The 23,149-nt window shown below is 38.4% G+C and overlaps 1 protein-coding gene across 2 annotated transcripts in view; it reads right to left on the bottom strand.

The window, feature by feature from the left end:
• CRIM1 (cysteine rich transmembrane BMP regulator 1) overlaps nt 1–23,149 on the bottom strand; it is a 188,399-nt gene that overhangs the window by 71,794 nt on the left and 93,456 nt on the right. For both annotated transcript variants that reach the window (XM_040611859.1, XM_040611860.1), the window contains 2 exons: nt 19,880–20,000; nt 994–1,115 (listed from right to left, as the gene is read on the bottom strand). In XM_040611859.1, the coding sequence (XP_040467793.1) occupies nt 994–1,115; nt 19,880–20,000 (243 nt within the window). The remainder of the gene's footprint in view (nt 1–993; nt 1,116–19,879; nt 20,001–23,149) is intronic.

Below are 23,149 nucleotides of genomic sequence, written 5' to 3'. Positions count from 1 at the left end.
CTGATGCACGTTCTCTTACTCAAATAAAAGTAGTTAATTTATATATATGTGATGTCCTGTTATATGTAGTAAATATTATTCTGAATCAGTAATTCAGTATTTAAAATATCATTACGTGTAAATAACACAAACTCCTGGGGCAGTATCCCTCTCTCTATATCCGTTTATGCGCATTTGCAATGAGGAATGCAAAATAAAAACTGTTTCAAACATATGACACATGCAAAGCTAAACATGATTAAATATTGCTGAATAAATTTATTAGTAAATACTTCACCAATGTGTAACTTCTTATGCTCAGAAACTACCTGAGCACGCAGCCCTTCAAGGGTGTTTTTCACCTTCTATCTACCAATACTTAAATATCAAAGTCTCTTCCCAAGTCACCGTATCTAGCATATACGCATCTCTATATATATTACATAGAGCAGTTCTGAGATACGGTCACTTGTGTAACAAATTCAAGGTTTTTAAACATTTTCTAAACATTTACATCGCGAAACAAAGAACGTGAATCAGTCTATTCCTACACTGACTTACAATTTCCAAAGGCTACATATTTGTGTTAAAATGTTACTTTGTGAATGTTTCTTAAAGCCAACCCCACATCTAACCAGCATGCTTTTGCTTACAGTACGGCAACACGCAGCTGCAGTGGTGAGCAAAACTGTCATTGCTAAAAGGACTTCTAGTGTTTGCTACTGGCAAAGGAGGACCTGAAAAACATGCAGTGAGGGAGTCTTGCTAGAACTCTAATTCCCTGGGTCACAGGGAAAAGTGCTTTGGAAGTTAGAGGAACATGACAGCTTACAAATGACACAGTTTTCCACTAAAGTACCTTCAGCTGAATTTCCAGCTCCTTCTTACTGAGCTAATATCGAGAAAATTATTTCTCCTAGAACTTGACAACATGGTAAAAATAACCAAATGCCCAGCCCCTCCCACAGACAGATAAAATCCTCCTCTCCAGGTTTAAGAGAAAGCTTTACATACCATTTACACATTCAAAGACATCACAGCACTTGCCAGGTGTTCCATCTCCACGCGAGACTATCTGGGGAATGGAGCCTGCCTCGCACATGGGGAAACCACATAAACCAGAGAGACACTCGCACCTGAAACCAAAGAAGAGTAAGGAAAACTCCATAAACAAATGAAGCCATGTATAAGGGGAAAGAATAAGCAAGAGGAAAATGGAAAGCTAGAACACAAGTTCCAGTATTAGCATATTCGTATCTTAGACTCATCTTGCTTAATTAACTCAACAGCCAAGAAAGCTTATCAGCCTGAAGGTTTGATTTTAACCATCTGAACTCTGTTTGCTGGCCAAGCAAGCAAGACGGTGGTGCTGTGCAACACCAACACTTCTCTAGTGCTGTACGTATAATTGTAGAAAACTGCTGCTCCAGATTGTTAGAAAAAAAAAATGTATTTGCCAGGCTTGCAAAATTAGGCTTCTCTGCCAGTTCTCTCTGAAAAATCAAAATTGGTGAAACACTAATAGCAGTACCTGCACCCGTTCATCAGAAGACTGCTCTCTCATTAGGAAACCATATATACCCAGTTTTATGTAAGGAATAATTAAAGAGAAAGGAAGACTATGCAGAATTGTTACATCTAAGCCAAATGAAAATAATTGCAGGTTCTCTTTTGGTTTTTGATGATGCTGTCCTCAGTTTGCGGAGGGGCAACCAGTTACATGAGATGCTAAATAACGTGGGAGGCTAGTTATATTAAATACTGTGGTTAGCGTTAGAGATTGGACCATACTAAAAAGAGTGTTCTCTCCATGTAAGTAATATTTATTTGCTTATTTAAGAGAAGAGTCTGAAGAACTGGAAGACATAAAACGCAGATAAACAATAGTCAAGTTTCTTTCCAGATTCTGTGCGTTATGATTAACATAAATAGTTTAAACTTAACAGTTTAAAAGCCGAACACTTGAGAGTTTGCATAAGTTTACATTTAACAGAGTTCTTGCATGAACAATGGGCACATTATAGGGATATGCAGCAATGATTCAATAAAATGCAAGATAAAATGAACAGAAAGAAATATGCAAATATCATAGCTGAGCAACTTCATGGAATAGCAAATTTTTCAATTGCAAATCACGGATTTTTTTTTGTAAAAAAACTTGTAGATTAATTTAGCGTACTACAAACACACATGAATTCAAAAGGAACAAAAGAACTCAGGAGAAGATCCTGTAATTATGTGTTAAAGAAATGAAAAGAAGAACTCTACTTGTTAATAACTATTTCAAATATTTTAAGTATTCCAAGACAACCCCCACATTAAAACACCCGTTAGTAAGAAGCATTATCAGCACTTAATGTGTTTGCTTATCCTTTCTGCTTCAAAAGCAAGAAGTTCGGTTCTCCTCTACCATGCACGTCTCCTTAATTGCCCAACAGACATTACATCTCAGATCAGTGTTTCAATGAATAAGGAAGAGCCACCTCTCAGCAGACAGAGCTTTAATATCTCTTCCTTTAACCTCATCAGTGGTAGGTAACGTTGTTATATACTCCACAGTAAGGTATTACTCAAAGGGAAGCTTGCAAGAACAAATACAAGTAAGGTAAGGCATCTTACAGATATTTTATTATACCATCTGAAAAGGATTCTTAAAATATTTCATTACAGCAGGGTGTTACTATAAAGGGATAAATAAACCCTTGAAAAAACAGTATTAATTATATCACATTTCACAAATAACATTAAATATGTCAAGATAAGGTGAAGCAATTTAATTCTATGTGCACATACATACTACAGTATAGTGACAGTTTTAAAAGAGGCATTTCAAGGTTTTTTTTTTTAATATATATTGTACATACCGTAACAGTAAAGGATAATGAACGAAACCAACAAAAAAGTAAGAGTACAGAAACCAAAGTTTTATTTACCATACTTTTGCTTTCGACATTTTCTTCTCAAGTTATTTGTAAATACAAAAAAAGAATCTAATTGTTTTCTTTACTGTATGCCCTTTGCCTTCAGAGATGTAGAAGGAAAAAAAAAAGCATTATTTCTTCTATTACATGGGATCAAAAACCCCAAAGGATTTGTGACACCAGCTTCCCTTTAAGACATCTCTTAATCTTACAGAATTCTGTACTAATATATCACCTTGATACCCCAATAAAAGGAAGATACTTGTTGGGGCATGGGGGGAGAGGCAGGTGGGGATAAAAGATGATGTCTAGCAATCAGTGAAAAAGAACAACTAGCACTGTCAAGAGTCAAAGAATTTGTACCTCAACCTACCTAACAGACATTGCTTTGGAAGATGTTTTTCCATTGTGAGAAGAATGAAACACAGAAATAAGCACCTACATACTACTAAAGAAGGAAAAAAAAATCTTAAAAAATATATATAAACAAAAAAGTACAGACACAGTCTGAAAGCGTTATTAAAACTTATTAAGTACCTTATTAAAAGATAAAGAATATTAGGTTTCACTTCAATCACCCTATATTCAACATGCAGATAACCTCTGAATAAAGAGGTAGATCAAACTTCCTGAAGATTCCTATCATTCACAGAGAAAATGGCATATATTATGGAAATACAGTTGTGGACCTTGATTTCCCAAGTCTCATGAGCTGAAATTACCACTCTTAGTTTTACTGTCTTCACAATGAGCTTTTTCAGACACGCCTGTATCTACTCCATTCTTTGCCTCACATTCGTTATCACTGATGACTTGAGTTGGGGAATATTAAATGATTAGATTAATAACATGCACTTTTCCCCTCTCATTTTCTTCCCAGTCAACTGCTTTGAAAAAAACCAAATCAAAACACCGAAACACAAAACCAAACAACAAAAAATACGAACCACCAGATTAAATAACTTAAGATAGGACAGTCTTCCAGAAGAAGGGCTGAAAATGATGTTTAAAGGACTGGTGGGAGCCAGCGTTCCTTTTTGCAGAAAAGGCTCCCTCCCATTCAGAGGGATCAAAGCTTCGCATACTCATTCACAGCATAAGCAAACAAAACTCCACCCTCCAAAATTTTATAAATTGCCTTCCCATTTGGTTAAAAAACAATCCACACATCAGAGAATGTCAAAGCAGCAAATGTTTTCAGATGGACTTTTAAATATTCTGCATTCTTTTCAGCCAGCTCTGCTAGGAAAACCTTTGACCATCGTCCAGGCTATTAGCATGGAAAACATTGTTTTGGAGACAGAAGTCTTTCAGGAAGAAGCCCAAGGAATTCTGGTAGCCGGGGATGGCTGACACACTGCCAAAACAACATCTGGAAATTTGGAATGACCGATCCTATTCTCAGTAAGAGAGCACAATGAGCTTTATAGTACGAGATTCTTCTGAAGTGATTTCGGAGCAGGGGGACAGACAGAAGAGAAGCTGTCGTCCAGGTCCGTGCTTTATCCCAGGTAGCTATCCGCCTGCAGGGCACGTGGGTCTCAGCCTTGGTACTGAGCAGTTGGTTTGAAGGAGTTCAGTAGGCCAGATTGCGATAAACCGGTTGATAGTGGCCATGGTCCCATTTAAAGTAATTTCTATAGAATTTAGCTGCTCAGATTGCTGCTCAGTAAGGCACTACATTGCTTTTGAGCTGCTCCCTCTGTCACTGTAACTTGCCCAAGGAAAACGGGCACAGCAGGAGTTACTACATGGAAAACTTCCCAGAGAGGAGACAACTTTATACATCGCCTTCTCTCTTCTCACAGCCTGCAGTGACACTGCTGCAACATCAAAGAGCACAGCGGCATCCAGAAGTTCCATGAAAGGGAGGTCTGTATTTGAGGTACCAAGAAGCTGGCACCCTGTACCTGCCCCTCACACACCTTATTTGCAGAGGCTCTAAGGAAACACGTCTCTTGGGAGGTTATACCACAACAGCACTCATGTTAAGTCAAAAGAACATGTCCTTTTAACAGGGAAGAACAGCCCTGTAAGAGAGTGCAACGTCCCCTGACAAGAGGGCCCAGAAAGAAAACGAAAGGAGAATCAAACAGTCATGCAAGAGACTTCTTGGAGTGCTGCCTGAAAAGGTGGTGGGATGGCCTGGAAGGAACCAAGAATCCCAAGAAGTCAGCTGTACTGAAAATTAGAAAAAACAAAATCAACCTGATTGGTAAGAGGAATTGTCTCCAGTTCTTCAGGTTAACAAAAAACAAACCAAACCAAAAACCAAAACACAAACAAACCAACCACTAACCAAATAAACATACAACAATAACAACAACAAAACCAACAAAAGAAAAACCAAAAATAATCCTAGAAATTGCAAGAAATGAGCAAGGAAACTTCAGTATATGAAGAACCAGAAACAAGACAATGTTTACTAACCAATACTTTACAGGCTAAGGAAGGGAACTGCTTCAGTAATATAAATGGCCTGATTTTTTTATTTCAGTGTTTAAGTTCTTCAAAACAGAAATAATTTAGTTACTTTTTTTCTTTTATACTTGTGATGTGTGTGTGTGAGAGTTGGGTCTCCTTGGTGTTTTGTTTTGGGTTTGGGGTGGTTTTGTTGTTTTTTTCTTTTAATATTGTATCATCATTTTCCTTTTTTTCTTTATGTCACCAAAGTGTGAAAAGGAAAAAGTATATAAAAAAATAAATGGAATATTTGTAAATGACAATTTTTATTTAAAATCTAACTATCTTGGTTTATTTACTTCTGTTATTAAACAGATGAAAAGACAGAAAGGCTTCACTAGCCTCAGAAAAGCTGTTTTGATGATAGGATCAAAAGAGTTCTCCAGGCACAAGGCATAATAGCTATGAAAATAAGAACAAGCACCTTGGAAAAAAGATTTAGTACCAGTGAATGGGAAGGTTGGGGCAGTGGTGTGTTGCGGAGAGGGATATTTATTTTCAGGATCAAAACAAAATTAAGTCTAAAGCATTGAGACTAGAGAAAAGCATTCCTGAAACATACATCACATTCCTGTGGAGATTTTATCATGGTTCTTATTTTTTTCCTTGCAGGAATCTAATACAATTTGCATTAACATTATTAGCACTTGTGTTACCTAAATGTAGTAGACAAACTCCCACAGATCTGTTAGTGATATAAACACTGAAGTTATACTGTAAAATAAGGAATTTTCAGAAGAGAACTCCCAGCATTATCAAAGCTTGATGAACTACCAGCAAGGAAAAGAGACTAAATTAAAGACCCTCCCTATTATCAAGCATAAGGCATAAGAGATGATGATACAGCAAAATGAAATATTAATATAGCAATCTAACAAAATCAGGGGAAGATTATGTCTGTGTTACACTTGAAGCCACCACGTGTGTTAAGTAGGCAAGATGCTGAATTTTAAACTGGTCAAGCTACAGCTTAAGGAATCAACCAAATGCTACTCTTTGAAAGAGAAACTCCAGTCCTGCACAGGGCACAGGCTGCAGGCAAAGACAAAGCCATGAGGACACCTCCATCCAAGACATTCAGCTAGAATTTTCCTAAAACTTCACACATACAGACTGGAAAGTTTTTGGCCCCCAAGTTCTGGGTCACTGTTTCATGCATTTTTTCATTTTAAGTTTTAAAGATATGATTAAGCAAGTCAGTAGTGAAAACGTTCCTTTTTCCTGGAAAGCTTTTAGTATTTCATTTTGGAGATCAATGATAAACCTGTAGAAAGAGATGGCAGAACTCTGGAAGTTGCATGTAACACTTGTAATCAGATCATTTCCATATGTTCAAAAATTATGCATCACTTATATGTGAATTGACACATATGGAAGTTCTTCCTATTTTAATTCTCTAGGGAGGTTACTCATTGAAAAATCAAAGCTAGCATGCTCCCAAGTAAGAATTCCTTTCTAAAATTCTGGATGTTGTTACAAACAGATACCTAAGGTAACACTGCATTTTTCCATGACTATAGTAATCTTTATATACAAGGGACATTTAAATATTACAAAAGACAACTATCTAGCTTTTAATTAATGACACTGTGAAAGGGAATGTGGTATGTGCATCTTTTGCATATTATTAGCATGAGGAAATGGCAAACATGCTAAGCAAAGGAAAAAGTTATAAAATCAGCATTCACATCAAGTAGATTATCATCTTTCCAAGGCTTATTCAAATCTTAAGAGTTCATCTGACTAAAAGACTTGATTTCATCCTTTGAGTAACGTTAAATCAACTGTCTGTTTCCCAGAGGGATGAGACTGGAAAAAAGGACACCCAAAGAAGAGTCACGCCATGGAACCAGTAGGCATACAATCACCGGCCAAGTGCGCTGACTTTTCAAGTGCACTGATTTTTTTCAAGTACACTAATATATGTATAGAGCCTTTTGAATTCATCAGTATAGGAAATAAAACAAAATATAAACCAGGCCAACTCTGCATTTTTCTCATACTTTGCTGTACCAACTTATGTTTTCCTCTGATGAAGATCTCTTCAGTTTTGTACTACCATGTACCTCAGTTACTCTTTCCTTAGGGTTATCAGCCTCAACCTTCATAATAAAACAAACACTTAAAAAACAAAGACGATATTAGGTAAGATGTTATACAAATGTTAGTTAACTGGTATTAAAATAAACCATTTCTTTTCTTATTTCACTACTTTTTACTGAGGAATTATAAATATATGATCCTTTTACAGATAAAATACACTTTCTAAGGACTTCATGTCAAAAATCTCTTTAAAATAACGGATTTATAAGTAATTCACTAACTTTAATATTCCTGTAACTCCAAACTTTACCTGAATGACAAACCTCCCTCAAAATAAGCCCTAAGGGATGGCTTTGCCATAAGCAAACCAAAAAACCCAAACAACAACAAGAAAAGGCAAAACCACCCCAACAATCTCTCCAAAACACATTATCATTAATTTGACGTCCAGTCTTTCTTCCTTGAAAGAAAGAACCAGCACCCAATAATTATCCCATGTTTAGCTTTTCCATGCCATTTGTGGTATTAAACACCTTTCTCATATCCCTGGAAGCCAATTCGGTACAAGTTTAGGATGGATAATTGTAGAAAAGTTTGGGCTGAAAGGGACCTTTTAAGATCATCTAGTCCAACGCCCACCCCTGCAATGAGCAGGGACATCTTCAACTAGATCAGGCTGCTCAGAGCCCCGTCCAACCTCATGTTGAGTGTTTCCAGGGATGGGGCATCTACTGCCTCTCTGGGCAACCTGTTCCAGTGTTTCACTACTGTCATCATAAAAAAATTTCTTCCTTATATCTAGTCTGAACCTAGTTGAATTTAAAGCCATTATCCCTTGTCCTATCACAACAAGCCCTGCTGAGAAGTTTGTCCCCGTCTTCCTTATTAGGCCCCCTGTAAGTTCTTATAGGCTGCAATAAGGTCTCCCCAGAGCCTTCTCTTCTCCAGGCTGAACAATTCCAGCTCTCAGCGATTCCTCACAGGAGAGGTGCTCCAGCCCCTTCATCATTTTGGGGGCCCTCTGGACACGCTCTAACAGGTCCATGTCTTTCTTGTACTGAGGGCTCCAGAGCTGACTGCCACACTCCAGGTGGGGCTCACCAGAGCAGAGTAGCAGGGCAGAATCACCCCCTTCGACCCGCCAGCCACGCTGCTTTTGATGCAGCCCAGGATACGGTTGCCTTTCTGGGCTGCGAGCGCACACTGCTGCCTCGTGTCCAGATTTTCATCCACCAGCACCCCAAATCCTCAGCCGGGCTGCTCTCAATCCCTTTGTCCCCCAGCCTCTATTGGTACCAGGGGAATTGCTCCAACCCAGGTGCGGGACCTTGCACTTGGCCTTGCTGAACCTCATGAGGTTCACACAGGCCCTCCTCTTGAGCTGATCCAGGTCACTCTGGATGGCACCTTGTCCCTCAGGCATGTCAACTGCACCAGTTAGCTGCGTGTCATCTGCAAACTTGCTGAGGGTGCACCTGATCCCACTGTTTATGCCATTGATGCAGATATTAAACAGTACTGGGACCAGTACAGACCCCTGGGGGACACCACTTACTGGTCTCCACCTGGACATTGAACTGTCGACTACCCTCTGGATGAAACCATCCAACCAATTCCTCATCCACCAGACGGTCCAGCATGAAATCTTTATCTTGCCAGTATAGAGAAGGCTGCAGGCAAAGAAGACTAAGGCAAGAGTGCCTCAGCCTTCTCCTCATCCATTGTTACTTACTAGTTTGCCAGTTTTGCTCGCTGGGGTTAGCTGTGTGTGTGCGTACGCTTTCTCTGACCTTCCTTTTTTGGCTGACATACCTGTAGAAGCCTTTCTTACTATTCTTTGCATCTCTTGCCAAGTTCAGCTCCAGACATGTCCTGGAGCTCCAGCTGTGCCTTTGATAAATTGACTAAGACTCTGCTTGAGAATTATTTCATGCTGTTTTCATATGAGACAGAAGAAAGTAAACTGTGCAGAAGGGGCAAATATGACCTTACTAAAAATGTGGCAAACTATTAGGTGACCATTTAGCTTCAGAATTTCTTCCATTACGTATTACATTTAAAAATGAGGCCAGAAGATTGCTCCAGAATCCAAGTGTTTTTGAAAGCTGACAAACAGCCGGCTGGGCATGAGCCAGCTGTGTGCCCAGGGGGCCGAGGGAGCCACCAGCTCCGGGCTGGTGTCACAGACTGTGTGGCCAGCAGGACCAGGGCAGTGACCGTCCCCCCATGCTCAGCCCTGGTGGGGCCACATCTCGCACCCTGGGGTGTTTCAGGCCCCTCACTGCAGGGGGGACGCTGAGGGGCTGGAGCGTGTCCAGAGCCGGGCAGGGGCTGGGGACGGGGCTGGGGCACCAGGCTCACGGGGGGCGGCTGAGGGACCTGGGGGGGTTGGCCTGGAGAGGGGGCGGCTCAGGGGGGACCTTATCGCTCTCTGCAGCTCCTGGCAGGGGCTGTGGGCAGGGGGGTCGGTCCCTTCTCCCAGGTGATGGGGGACAGGACAGGAGGGAACAGCCTCAAGCTGCCCCAGGGGAGGTTTGGATGGGATGGTTGGAAAAAGTTCTTCCCTGAAAGGGTGGCCAGGCGCTGGAATGGGCTGCACGGGGAGGTGGTGGTCACCATCCCTGGGGGTGTTTAAAAAACACACTGATGTGGCACTTAGGGACATGGCTTAGTGGTGGGCTTGGCAGTTTTGGGTCAATGGTTGGACTTCATGACCTTAAAGGTCTTTTCCAACCTAAATGATTCTATGTTTCAAACTTAATGGGATTTTTCCATGCAGTGGGAACCAAATATGCAAGAACTGTAAACTCTTTCTAGAAATAATATTCTTTAAATTCCACCAATGACATTTCAAGGAATCTTAGTGAGAAACTACTTATTATTTTAAAATGGTCCACAACCTTCAGTTCCACTTTTTATATATTAAATAATTTAAGAAGGAAAAAAGGAAGCAGTGATTTGTGGCCCCTGAAGTCCAACACGATGTTTCCTGCTATTTTCTAGAGGAAATGCAACTTCAAATTCTTTGGATATAATCTCAATAATGTTGGTATTATCATCTGCTCAAAGCACTGTGAAACTGCTAGGAAATTCTCATGTCTACTTCTTTTCTAAATGCAAACATCCAAGTGATAATTCTATTGCTTTATTATGTATGTAGGTCTCCCTAGGCATCTGTGCAGTTGTGAGTTTGAAGTCAACTTTCAAAGACATTATTAATCTCCAACGACAGAAGCAGAAATTTGCCTGTTCACGTCAGGAATTATTCTGAACTAAATCACCTATTCAATTTCCAAACAAGTGAACAGCTGATTAAGAAGAAATGGAACAAAACAGAGTGGAAGTCTTTGTGGGGAGAGGACAGCAATATTTAGTGTGATGAAGGTATACACTGATTCTTACACTGACAAGTGAAAACCATCAATTTTTAACAGGAGGATATGTCTACTATCTTATTATAAATTGAAAGAGTTCAAAGGTCAGCTTTCACATCAAGAATGCAAATGAAACCAAATTCTACAGACTGTACAATTTCATTTACTTCCAAGCGTAAAACACCATCTAAAAGTAGATACAATTAAGTTACTTTATTTGGGTTAGAATTTCTTCTTAACATTGAAGAAGTAAAAATATCATTAACACAGCACATGGCCAGATTAGAATACTACATATACTTTTCCATAAAAGCTCATACATTAAAAAACCTAAGTTGTTAGTATAACTACGATCAATACTTCCTCCCCTTGTGCAAATGTTGTTATTTTTGCTTATGGGAAATATGCTCCTTCTTTTAGGTGGCATTGTGTTAAAATGTTTTGCAATTCAGTACTTCCTAGGAGTTGGTAGAAGAGCATAGATGTGGATTTTTAACTTACACAATACAGGTGCAAAAAGCTGATCTTATAAAAGATGCAAGTGGGGACCTGTATATGTACAAGGTCTTACAGCTTCTTCTGCAGAAGATGCACCTTCTATTTCTTCTGAAAATCTCAGGTTTCCTCTCCTTGTTAGAGGTCTCCCACACTCAGAAGTCAGCCATCAGGCTCCAGAAATGTCTTGTGTTTCAAGAGCTTCTGTTAAAGTTTTATTGAGATGGCTTTAAAAAAGAAATACTTATCATCTTTTTCTCATTTTTGGACTTCAGGAAAATATGATTGCTTGCCAAAACAACCCATATTGTGGGGCTGTATGCCAAGGCAGCAATAACTATCACCACACTGAGAACATCTAGGAATTGCTGAGGCAGCTGTAGGAAGGGAGGAAGAAGGGGACTGCTTGAACTTTGAATTCATTAATTCATTAGATCTCCTGGAAGACCAACATGGAGAAGATGGACATGGAGCATGGGTCACCTATAAAGGTTACACATGTGCCCTTTTCTCCTTGTTCTCAGTGCAGTAGAGTGTAAACAGGACTGAATACCATTTTCTCACTTAGCAGACCTGAATGAAGAAAAATGTTTTTCCTGGGAAAAATACTTGCCTTTTCCTAACTTTTGAGGATCTCTCTTTAAGGACTAAAATACATGAAAATGCCTAAACACCTATTCCCAGATATTACGACAAACAAAAATCCATTGCAAACTTGAGTTTCACTTGGGATGGGTTCAACTGGTGCCAACATACAGCCTTCCTTTGACACAAAAACTGCCTCTGCAGTAAGGAACAGTCTCCAATCTACCACCAAGCGTTACAACACCATCATACTGGATGGTCAGATGTACTTGAGATGGCAAAGTGGACTGCTAAAGTACAGGAGGAAAAACTTGCTCAAGTTGGCCATGATAGCTAGAAACCAGAGTTTCTAAGGCACTGATAAAAGAACGGAAGGCACAGAAAAGCTTCTGCAGAACCCTTAAGAAGCTTTTGTTAGACCTTTGGTCCAGCTGCACAGGTTATTCAGAAGCCAAGCCCTGAAAATAAATCTCAAGGAAGATACAGGTGCTTGGATTTGTATTTGGCCTTACCAGTTCCAGCTGAACTTTCCTTTAACAAAAACTGGGATCCACAACCACTTTCTCTTGGATGCCATTTCTTGAGGATGAGATGGGTGGAGGAGAAGGATCTAAAATTCTAGAACAAATACAAGGAAGACCTCTGTATCAGCAAAAGTTGCTTATGAGAGGTGACTGGTACAGGCGGGGAAAGAGAAAAAGTTACACCTCCTGGGAAATCATGACTGCCCTCTAAAGAAGGCTGGGAAAACAAAGTCGTGAATCCTGTACTGAACACCCAAACAACTTATCATAAACTTAAAGCCTTCCAAAGACAGGAAGACCTGTCTTTAGAAAAGAATCTAGACAAACATGCAAGAATCATCACATTTTGATACAGAATGATGTAGGAAAGACCTGGCCCAGCTAAGCAGCTAAGAAGAATGAACAGAGAGGGTGTACACGACTACCCCTCCTATCAAGTGGGACAGATGCAAAGATAATCAGGGATTCACAGGCCACCTCTACAAATGCCATCAGAGGAAAAAAACCCAACTAACTGTGTACAGGTACTCTCAAATATAAACAAGTACAAATTGCCAATAGCTTAAAAAAGAACTTACAACTACAGATTTCCCAGTTACAGTTCTGGTGGCTGCCACAAAATGACAAGAAAAGAACTGTGCTGGTTTGTGTATAGCCACCACTAGGATTCCCTAGATACTGGTGTAACATGAAATACAGAATATTGGGTGGTAGGTCTAATGCTGTGACAGGTTGCAGACACAACAGATGCTACAGTGACAACAGGTCCAAGTATCATAAAAGGAGATAAAGTGCATCAAATCTATTGCTTACTAGGCAAAGTAATGACGAAGGGTAACAAAATCATAAATAAATTTAAATGACTTCTAAAGAGGTGTGACTTTTGCATAAACAGCTGCCACAGGACTTCTGTTTCAGTTCACTAACATGAAAGGACAGCATGGTTGACTTAACTGGTATCTATGAGGGTTTTCTAAAATAAAAGTGAATACGCCAGCAATGAACTTCTCAAGTGGCATCTATATTGTGCCTAAGACAGCACAAAGTTCTATTAGAAACAAAAGGACTACAAATAATAGAACAGGCAATTTCTTCCTTTGGAATCAAAACCAATTTCGTAATGGCATACAAAAATCAGAGAGACTCTGTAATATAAACCTCTATTATTCTTTAATTTCTTTAGAACTGCTGAATAAAGCACACATGTCAACAATATTTTAGTACAGGACAGATGGAAAAGAATGTTTTCTTAATTTAACAGATTATCTTTAAAGTGAATTATTTTTTTGTAAATTTACCTTTTTTCCTACTATTTAATCCCTTGAAAGGTAATTTTTACCTAATTAAATATGATAATAAAATCTGGGTTTGTACTGTTCTAAGATGTATTCAATTTCTATCCAAATATAGCTTAATATAAACCTTGGGTAAATAAATAATTTGCTACCACATCAAAGTATTACTCATTTTCTTGAGCTGTATAAAGGTGTAAGTATTTAAGAGTTGAGGATGAGGGGGGGAGCTGGGCTGTTTGCCAAGTAAAGCTTTATGCTTGGGGAAAACAAAATGCACACATAAATTGCTCCTCCAAGTCTTGAATAGGTGACTGCAATGTAAAACAGTATTTTACTACACGATCCAGTGAACCAGCACTTTTTGCTGGTTAAGCCCATTTCACTTCTTTACCATACTGCAGACCAAACCGTGGCACTGCCATTCAGGGCAGCCCCAGACTGAGACATTTTAGCCACACGGAAAGAAAATTCATCAGAGAAATGACCGTCCAAACAAAGAAAAAGTCCTATGACTAATTAATTTAAGAAATTTTGAGAGGTTTTCTTCTAAACAATAAACGTATAATCCTACTCCTCCATGCTACTCGACACAATTGATAGTTTTGCATTTGCAATGCCATCCAGCTACTTGTAACTAAGTGATAGTGAAATGGTCCGACTCGAAGAGTCTTCATTCACTCATCCCTCAAGCTCAAGCCTTTTGGGCTCCAATCTTGCAAGACTGGATCTGTAGAAAGCTCTTCTTCACTTTTCCAACATGAAACAGTCACTGTGACTTCTATTCCTGTTTAATTCAGATTTATTAAGCAGTGAACTGCTCTTAAACTTTGCCTCTCTACCTTGTTATCTGATTCTGTTATGCTTCATTTACCTTTGTTTTTTCCCTTCTCCTCCCACCACATCAACCTTGAAACTGCTTTTTTAATGCTAAGACTCAGACAGAAAATACACTGCGGGAGATTTTGATGGATAAACATATCCATTACTTCCAATTTTTTTCTAATCTAGAACACATTCAAGCTTATGACGTGAGCTTTTTAAATAAGTATGTCAAGAAAACTTATTATTGGGATTTAGTGAACACACTCCTGGATGCTCTTCTCCTCCAAGAAGGGTATTATTATATCCTCTATTACCAGCAAGATATTCAATCCAGCACGTGCATGGTGCAAGAGTTCACCTCAGAAGTTAAAGGACCATAATGCTGACTCACTGGGATACACTTCCAAAATCTGGGGGAGGACGCTGGTGGGAAATATTCTTCAATATTCAGTAGTTTGGGAACGATATACATTTCCAGTTTATAAAGTGAACCCTGTGAGACAATTATCAATTAAAAAGCTGTAGGGTTTTGGTTTGTGGTTTTTTGTTTGTTTGTTTTTGTGGGTTTTTTTTTTGGTTGTTGGTAGTTTTTGTGGGGTTTTTTTTGGTTTGTTTGTTTGTTTGTTTTTACCTAGAATCCAATACAAGGAAAAGGACTGGTGACTACAGAAGACAGAAACTGAGAAAGAAGACACTCTGATGGTCAGATTTTTTTAAAGGCAAGCTTAGTACCTTCAAAAGACAGAATCAAGTTTTATAAAACTGTTTCTATCAAAGCAACATCAGTTGCTTCTCGCTATAGTTACATCCTTCAATCCTCAATTCGATCCTCTATCCGTGTTCCCCGCTATTTTTCACAGAACTGACATTAAGATAACCAGACTTTCATTACTTTTTTTGTTGTTCTCATAAATTTTGGCACAGTACTACCATCTTTCTAGTTCTCTAGAATTTTCTTGGTTTCTCGGGTTTTAATAACGGGTTGACCAAGAACAGCTGGCGGTTTGTTTGTGTGTGTGCAGAACCTCTGAGATAACAGAGTTGAATGAATCTTGAAGTTACCAGACTTATAACAGGCAAAAGCAGGGAGAATGGAAACTGGTACAAGGGAAAAGACTATACTTAGATTATGTGAAGGGAAGAGATCACAGAAGCAGTGGGATAAAACCACAGCAACAAGTGGGGACCTAATAAAGACTAAACTTCCAAATTATTCTAATAAAGAGAGCAGACAGAAAGAAAAAAGGGATAATCCAAAAATATTTGGTGCAAAGCTATCCAAACATGCCATTTACTCCTCTGTATATAATCCTATGAAAAATGTACAAAACCATGTGAGCAATGAAGATATAAACCAACGCTAATCACTGAAATCAGCTCCTGTCGTCACAGTCTATTCTTTATAATTAAAAAATTAAATAGATCTCGATAAAGGTTTTTACACTTACAAATATATTCTCAAAGCAATATGAAAATTTAAAGGAAATGAATTTACAACAGAAAAACTGGAAGCATCCGAAGATAACTGATTCTGTACACTTCATATTGATCACACCTTCATTTAACTTTGTAACAGAAGACAAACTTACATTAACAAAGTTGTGAGAACACATTCTCTGTAAGAGCTCTAATACATTTTCACTTGCTAAGCTCCTTCGAGAAGAGAGCATCTTTACCAACATCAGAGACAGACACATCATCTAGATTTCCTAACACAATAGCTAGAAATTCAAGGTAAGTGTCTCACAACGGTCTGACGAAAGCTGAAGCAACCAAGCAGTGTTTTGGCATCAGTGCCAAACCAATAGCCTGTTTGTTTGAACCACTGCACTAGAAATCATTGTGAAACAAAATCAAAATGTAACCTCTGAGTGCAAGGACAAGAACTTGCAGTATCAGATGTTTGTTTACTATTGCTACATTTCCCCTGGCGTTGCTAAAGGAGTTCTCAGTATTATGAATATGCATTCAAGAGCTCACTCATAAAACAAATGCCACCAGATTTAAGGGTCTCTGATTTCCTAGGGTATTACATACAAGAAACCAGCCAAGAGCAAGATGTGGGACAGAAGCCAGTCTGCTCCTGCTGTATGTGAAGTTGTCAGCTACTTGTTAACCGAGTCAGTGACATCCATCCTTCACCACGACACTCTACGTGACTGGCCTCTGGTGCTGCTGGTATTAAGCCTTTATTTTAGTGGCAGTAAATGACCCAACTGTAATTTCTTGGAAAAGTCTATAATCTTAACAAAAATAGTTTGATGAAGTCTAAAGACTATGACCTTATGAAACACTACTACTTTGCTTTTAATAAATTATTCTCAAATGTACATTAAAACACACAGTGCCACTTCTTTTGAACTTAATTCTAATGATTGAAAAGAGATGTGATATGGATTTAAGTGATTCTAAACTGAATCACAGTCAATGCAATGTTAGTATTTCATCATGAGTTTAGTAAGTAATTCCAGAATTAAAGAAAAACATCCCTTTTTCCCAGTGCAGTCATTCATCCATAAGTCTGCACTTTATCTGACTTTTTCTTTAGTTCTGAAATGCAAGTCTCATATGCGATAGAGACCTTGGCTTCAAATATAAAGATCCAATATTTCCTCAGATCCAAGGAAACACTGAACTTGTTTGACCTTCATGTTCCAATTAACTGAACTCAGTTTCCCCTTCTTTTCATACATATACTTCTGTTCTCTCTAACCTTCCTCTAATTTTTCTTTTCTGATCATGCCCAGATCTATGATCCTTTATTCCCCCCTTCAAACAGTATCGTTACCTACAGCACACGAATGACTACTACGGCACCATCTTCCTTAAGAAGCACAGTAGCGTATTAAGATCACAATAACTCAATACACTTCCAGCAGGCACACAACACGTAAAGCACCTATATGATCTTACAGCTGCCAGATTCAGCTTTTCTTCTTTCTTTCTCACCTACTCTATTAAAAAGTGCACTATTGCTTTGGCTGAATTAAGGCAATCCAAAAATCTAGCAACCCACGTAATAACTACATACAGCAACACAGACTGAGCCACAAAATTAAAAATTAATGGAGGTGTACAGGACACCTATAATTGTTTCAACCTGCCTGCAGACAGACGAGGTTACGCTAATCCTGGTTTTCCACAGTTTTACACATCAAGGAGGACAGAAATATTAACACAAAACATCTCAGATCCGATCATAAGACTCCAGGAGCTAAGAACTCACCTATCCCAGCTCTGAACCCTTGTTAAACTCTGATCCCAGTAATGCACAGCAATCTGATTTCCAAGAGGTTTCAGTGCAATTCACAATTATCTAATAAATCCATGCACTCTAAGCCTGCTTGCACAATTGGGGTCTTTGTGTGCAGGAGATGAGAACGCTGGTTTTGACACTGAAGTACCATGTGCATATACAAGTATGCTCCATACTTCAGTTATAGTTAACACACAGCAAATTAACTGGTTATATCTTTAAACATCATCAAAGAAGAAAAAGATTTTTTCAAGGACATGTTTGCTCTCTGTGTTTTGTTTAAGATTAGTTCCCATGTGTGCTCAAAATAGAAAATATATCCAACTGGTCATTTTTCTGAAGTAAATGAAGTTTTATTCTCTTGGTACTCTATGCTCCCTGATAAAAGGAACACTGAAGTTATCATCTGCAAAGAACAAAGAGGGTATTTTTCATCCCCTCTGCCCAAGCAATAGAAAAATCAAACCAGAACTTACATTAGACTGCAAAAAAATAGAACACAATTTTACTTTCGGGAAACAAAAATAATTTGGCCTATGTATCACTTTTTAATCCAGCAAGTTGAAACAAATTTAGAAGTAAAAATCTACCATTAATCTAAGTTTTCTATTGTGTCACGGTTTCTGGGTGTTCATCTAAACTAGAAACCGATGAAATTTTCATCTGAGATTGCTTCTTTGACTTTATATTCTATCTTTCTGAATACAGTTCTTAGTAGCATTTTATTCCAGTTGTCTTGAACCTGTTGAGCTGTACTGGCAGCAGTGGCAGTACAACGACAAGTCAAAATCTACAGCCTCCAGTGCAATCCCAACTAGCCAGGTCAGCTCTTGACTAATATGAAATTATCCTAATTCCTAGAAATTTTAATGAGAATGTGTTAAGGAATAAAGGGAGGATGCTGAGAATCCATACCATGTTCTGGTTCAAAATTCAGAGAACAAAAAAGAAAACAACAACCCAGAAAGAAAGAACATTTGCAGCATTCACTGCATAAGGATAATTAATACTTATTATGTAGCAGACTGCTATGTGGATTTTGCAATTACAAATAAAATTTGTCAGTTTATAAATATATTTTCAAATTTTGATAGACAGGATTACAGCTTTATATGGAGTTCTTCACATGTCTTTGCTTGCCTTGATCGATTTATTTATTTATTTATTTAAAAAATAGGTACGCTTTTAGTTCTGCATGCAACAAGAGACCCTCATATTTCATGGAAACAACAGTTCAAAGAAGTCACCATATTAAAAGTGTACCCAAAGAGTACCCAGCAGGGAACACCCCTGATTCATTACACAATCTTTGCCATTTTCTACTTCCTGAATTCTTTGCAAGTTTATCACTCCTTTACAGTCTCACAAGGGGTTGAGAATATGGCAATACCATATGGTACAAAGACCTTCCCACCAAATAAACACAACCAGTTACATCTACAAGAAATATTTTTTCTGTAAAATATTTTCATTTACAGTACTTTTTGCTTGAATTCATATTTACTGGGCATATTGCTGAATCATGTTTTAGAAAGACTGTTGTAAAAACGAAAGCTGAAAGAACAATGCAGAATTCTGGAAAAAAAATCTTCAAATTGTCCTATTTTTCTGAATTTAATAAATTATTTTTATTTGAAAAACAACAGAAGTAAAATGGAAGCAAGTCCTTGAAATTTCTGTTTGCCTACAGTTTCGGATAGCCATCATCTTTCAGCAATCTTCCACATACAAAAAAACCTACTTTTTTTTCTTTAACTAGGCAAGATTCTCTCTAACATATCTTCTGCCATCTTCATCATTTAATCCCCTACCATCAAAGGCCTTCAAAAGTGTCTCGAAAGAATTTACTTTTCTAAAATTGAATACATTGGGGGGGAGGAATCAATCTAAAGGCATACACCCTGTAATTCTAGCAGAAGCCAGCCAGCTTCACACATTTTCACTGAGAATTTTTTTCTTCTTCAAACCCAGTATTTTTTATTTCTGTCAGCCTTTACTTACTTCATATATCTTTTATTATGTATTAACATTTATTGAACAGATGCATGCATTATTACCCTGTATTCATGGTACATGAAGCATAGAGAACAAGTTTGAAATACTCAACCATCAAGACACCAACCTCGTGGGCAGGGTACAGCAGCCATCAGCCGTCAGCCTGACTTGGGTTTCGTAGCTATCCAGTGGGCAAACAACTTGTTGAACAGGAGGACATTCGACTGTGCTGCAATCCACACTGAACACTACAGAGGAGGAGGAGAAGAAAATTCCTTTTACTCATGCTTTAGAAGATTTTTGCAAATTATTTCATCATAAGCATCCAGTTATGCATCAGCCTCTTCAGTCAGAAAAATTATCCAATGAATGTATTCTTGGTCAGTAACATTACAAAGAGACTTCCTTTCTCTTTAAGATTCACTTTTATAAATTATTGATTTGGGAAGCAACTGAACTAATATTAGTTAATAAAAAAACTATAGAAGTTAGGCAACATTAAACAATCATTACACCTGTGCATAATATTAGTTATTGGAAATATACTAGGTTACTGAATATATTTTCCCCATAGCTTTTAAAACAGTAACCAATTCATTGTTTATTTTCTTCCTGATTAAAGTCTGTTTAAAGAGTAAAATGCCTGGGTTATAGGAAATAATAATTAAAAAGTACACTATGGATTTATGCCTGCACATGTAAACTACATTTTTAAGGCTTATTCCATTAGGTTGTGTTGTTTAGGTATTTATATATGGTGAAAATGAGAAGTAAATTACCAAATTATCTGCATTAATGACATGAAGAATTCTGCATAACTAGTAAAACTGACCAACAAATTTTCGAAAGCAACCAACGCAAAAACCCCACAAACAAAACAAAAAAAATCTGAGGCTGAATATACATTTAATTCTATAAGTCATACTCAGGAAAGCTGAAACACATCTTTATCTTATTTGGTCCCACATCTCCCACGTTAACAAACAATACCAACTCAGGCATTATCCATTTGCCATCCCTTACCATAATTATACTAAGGAAGTACAGAATAAAACATGGTTCCCTCTTTAAAGAAATAAGCCACCTACTAACCGAGTAGGCAGGATGAGCAGAACGTTATCAGACTGAAAATTATACAGTATGGTTATCACTGATTACCGATTCAACTTCACTTCAGTATTGACATTCTCATGACTGCTTACTGCAGTGCTAAAGCAGCTTGGCAATGCTACAGACACTCCTTGTAAAAGCCCGTACTTTTCTAAGTACTGTTTTCTGTCTTCGAGTCATACATTTTTCAGGCTTGATCCTCAGAGGTACACAGCAATAATAACTCAATCTGTCATAATGAGACATGAGTCTCAGAATTACATCTGTTTGGCAGATCTCATTAAGCATTGACATAAAATCACGAGTTCAAATGAAACCAGTTTGCAGCTCATCAAGGTTAGGACCAGTGGTTTTGTCTTCAAGACCATCAACTTTCAAAGTCCATGAGTACGTGAGTGTCATCCTCCATTACGCTTGTATGTTCAGAATCTGCCTTTTTCCCATTATTTGGAAAACTGAGCCATCTGCTATATCAGAACAACCTGACAAGTTCAAGAGGTTCTTGTTGAGAAAAGCACAAATTTAATTAAAAGTCCATTTTGTGGAGCAATGAAGAAAGTTACTAAACTCAAATGGAAAGATTCCAGTTGTTCATCTCAAAAATGGCAATTATCAAATTAACTTTCATACATTTTCATAAACACACAAAGATACCTATTTGCCTTTAAGACAGGAATACTTAATTTCATAATATTTTGCCTTAAATAAAACCCAGACTTCTATCTTCCATTTTATTAACAAATAACACGCTTGAAACAGCTCTTCTGTAAGAAATACATATCTAGTTCCTCCATTATCATCACAGGCATTGAGGATTATGAGCTTACCAGTCTGGTTCACACAACCAATACAATCTGCACAATTCTATTGGGCCAAGCAACCACCAATGTCCAGTTTCCTGAATCCACACCAATAACCTTGCTGCCGCCCTGGATTCAAGGCCCCCTCCGCCTCTTCCCAGGTAAGCAGTCAGGGAAAAACCAGCCAACGAGTTTCACCAGCAAGCTGCTACTGCACAGCTATTTATGTGTCCATCTTTCCATACACCAGTAATGACAACGAAACACTCCCTAATGATGCCACCAAGTCTCAGCTAGGGTGCTTTTTCTTCCCAAATAGTTCAGATTCTTTCCGGTGGTTATAGCGTGCTAGTCCATGGCTCACTAACACTGAAAACCACCCCAAACGGTCTCTTTATTAAAACAGTACAAACCTAAGGAAAATTTCCAGCAAACCCCAAATCAAGAGCATTCAAATAGAAAATTTTAATGTAATTAAGTGGCTGTGGTCACTCAGTGGTTCCCCCGTTTGATCTAATTTATCCAGTTTAATTTATTTTATACTGATCCCTTACTAGTACCTCCAACTCTTGTGAGGGTTAGCAGGACTTGGTAAACAAACGGTACGTACTCAGCTTATCCACCACCCACAGAATTTCATAATCCACACTCATATCCCACCTCAGGCTTTTCTCCACACTGGGAGATCTTCATTATTACACTATTAGATTAATCACAGAACAGCGGAGGTGGGACAGGACCTCTAGGACTCATCTGGCTCAACCCCCTTCCCTCAGCCAGGCCACAGAGCTCTGGCTGCCCAGGACCGTGACGAGATCACTTCTGAATACCTCCAAGGACGGGCACCACAAGACTCCACAACCTCTCCAGGCAACCTGTGCCAGTGCTCAGTCACCCTCAAGGTGAAGAAGTGCTTCCTGACATTCAGAGGGAACCTCCGTTGTTTCAGTGTGTGGCCATTGCCTCTGGTCCTGCCACGGTGCCCCACTGAGAAGAGCCTGGCTTTGTCTTTGCCCCCTCCCTTCAGGTTTTTATGTGCATTGATGAGATCTCCCCTGAGCTTCCTCTTCTCCAGATTGAGCAGTCCCAGCCTTCTCCACCTTTCATCTCTCATCTCTCTTCTGTGTGGAAAGATACTTGAAGAAGGAAAAAAAAAAAAATCCTACTTTTTTTCAGATTTAAATAGGTTTCTCAAAATGGAAGAAGTATTGAGCCAAACTTCCAGATAAGCTGAAAATGTTGTAAGGTTACATAGCAGTCCATAATTGGATTCTTCATTACTTAGAAAGATGCCCCCCAGATCAGCTGTACTACTGCCCTATAAAATAATGACTGCAAACATTTGCTGCTGAACTACTGGTTTTGTTTTCACATCTTACTTTGATACCAATGACTACAAAGTATACTTTTCATGAACAGGTTTATTATAAGCTGTTATTATATATTTTATTACAAATAATAATAAAAAAACTTGTCTAAAGAAAATT

The sequence above is a fragment of the Falco naumanni genome, chromosome 12 (genome assembly GCF_017639655.2).
Source record: "Falco naumanni isolate bFalNau1 chromosome 12, bFalNau1.pat, whole genome shotgun sequence".
NCBI lineage: Eukaryota > Metazoa > Chordata > Aves > Falconiformes > Falconidae > Falco > Falco naumanni.
Note: the sequence above shows the minus strand (reverse complement) of the source record. Positions and strands in the feature narration are given on the sequence as shown.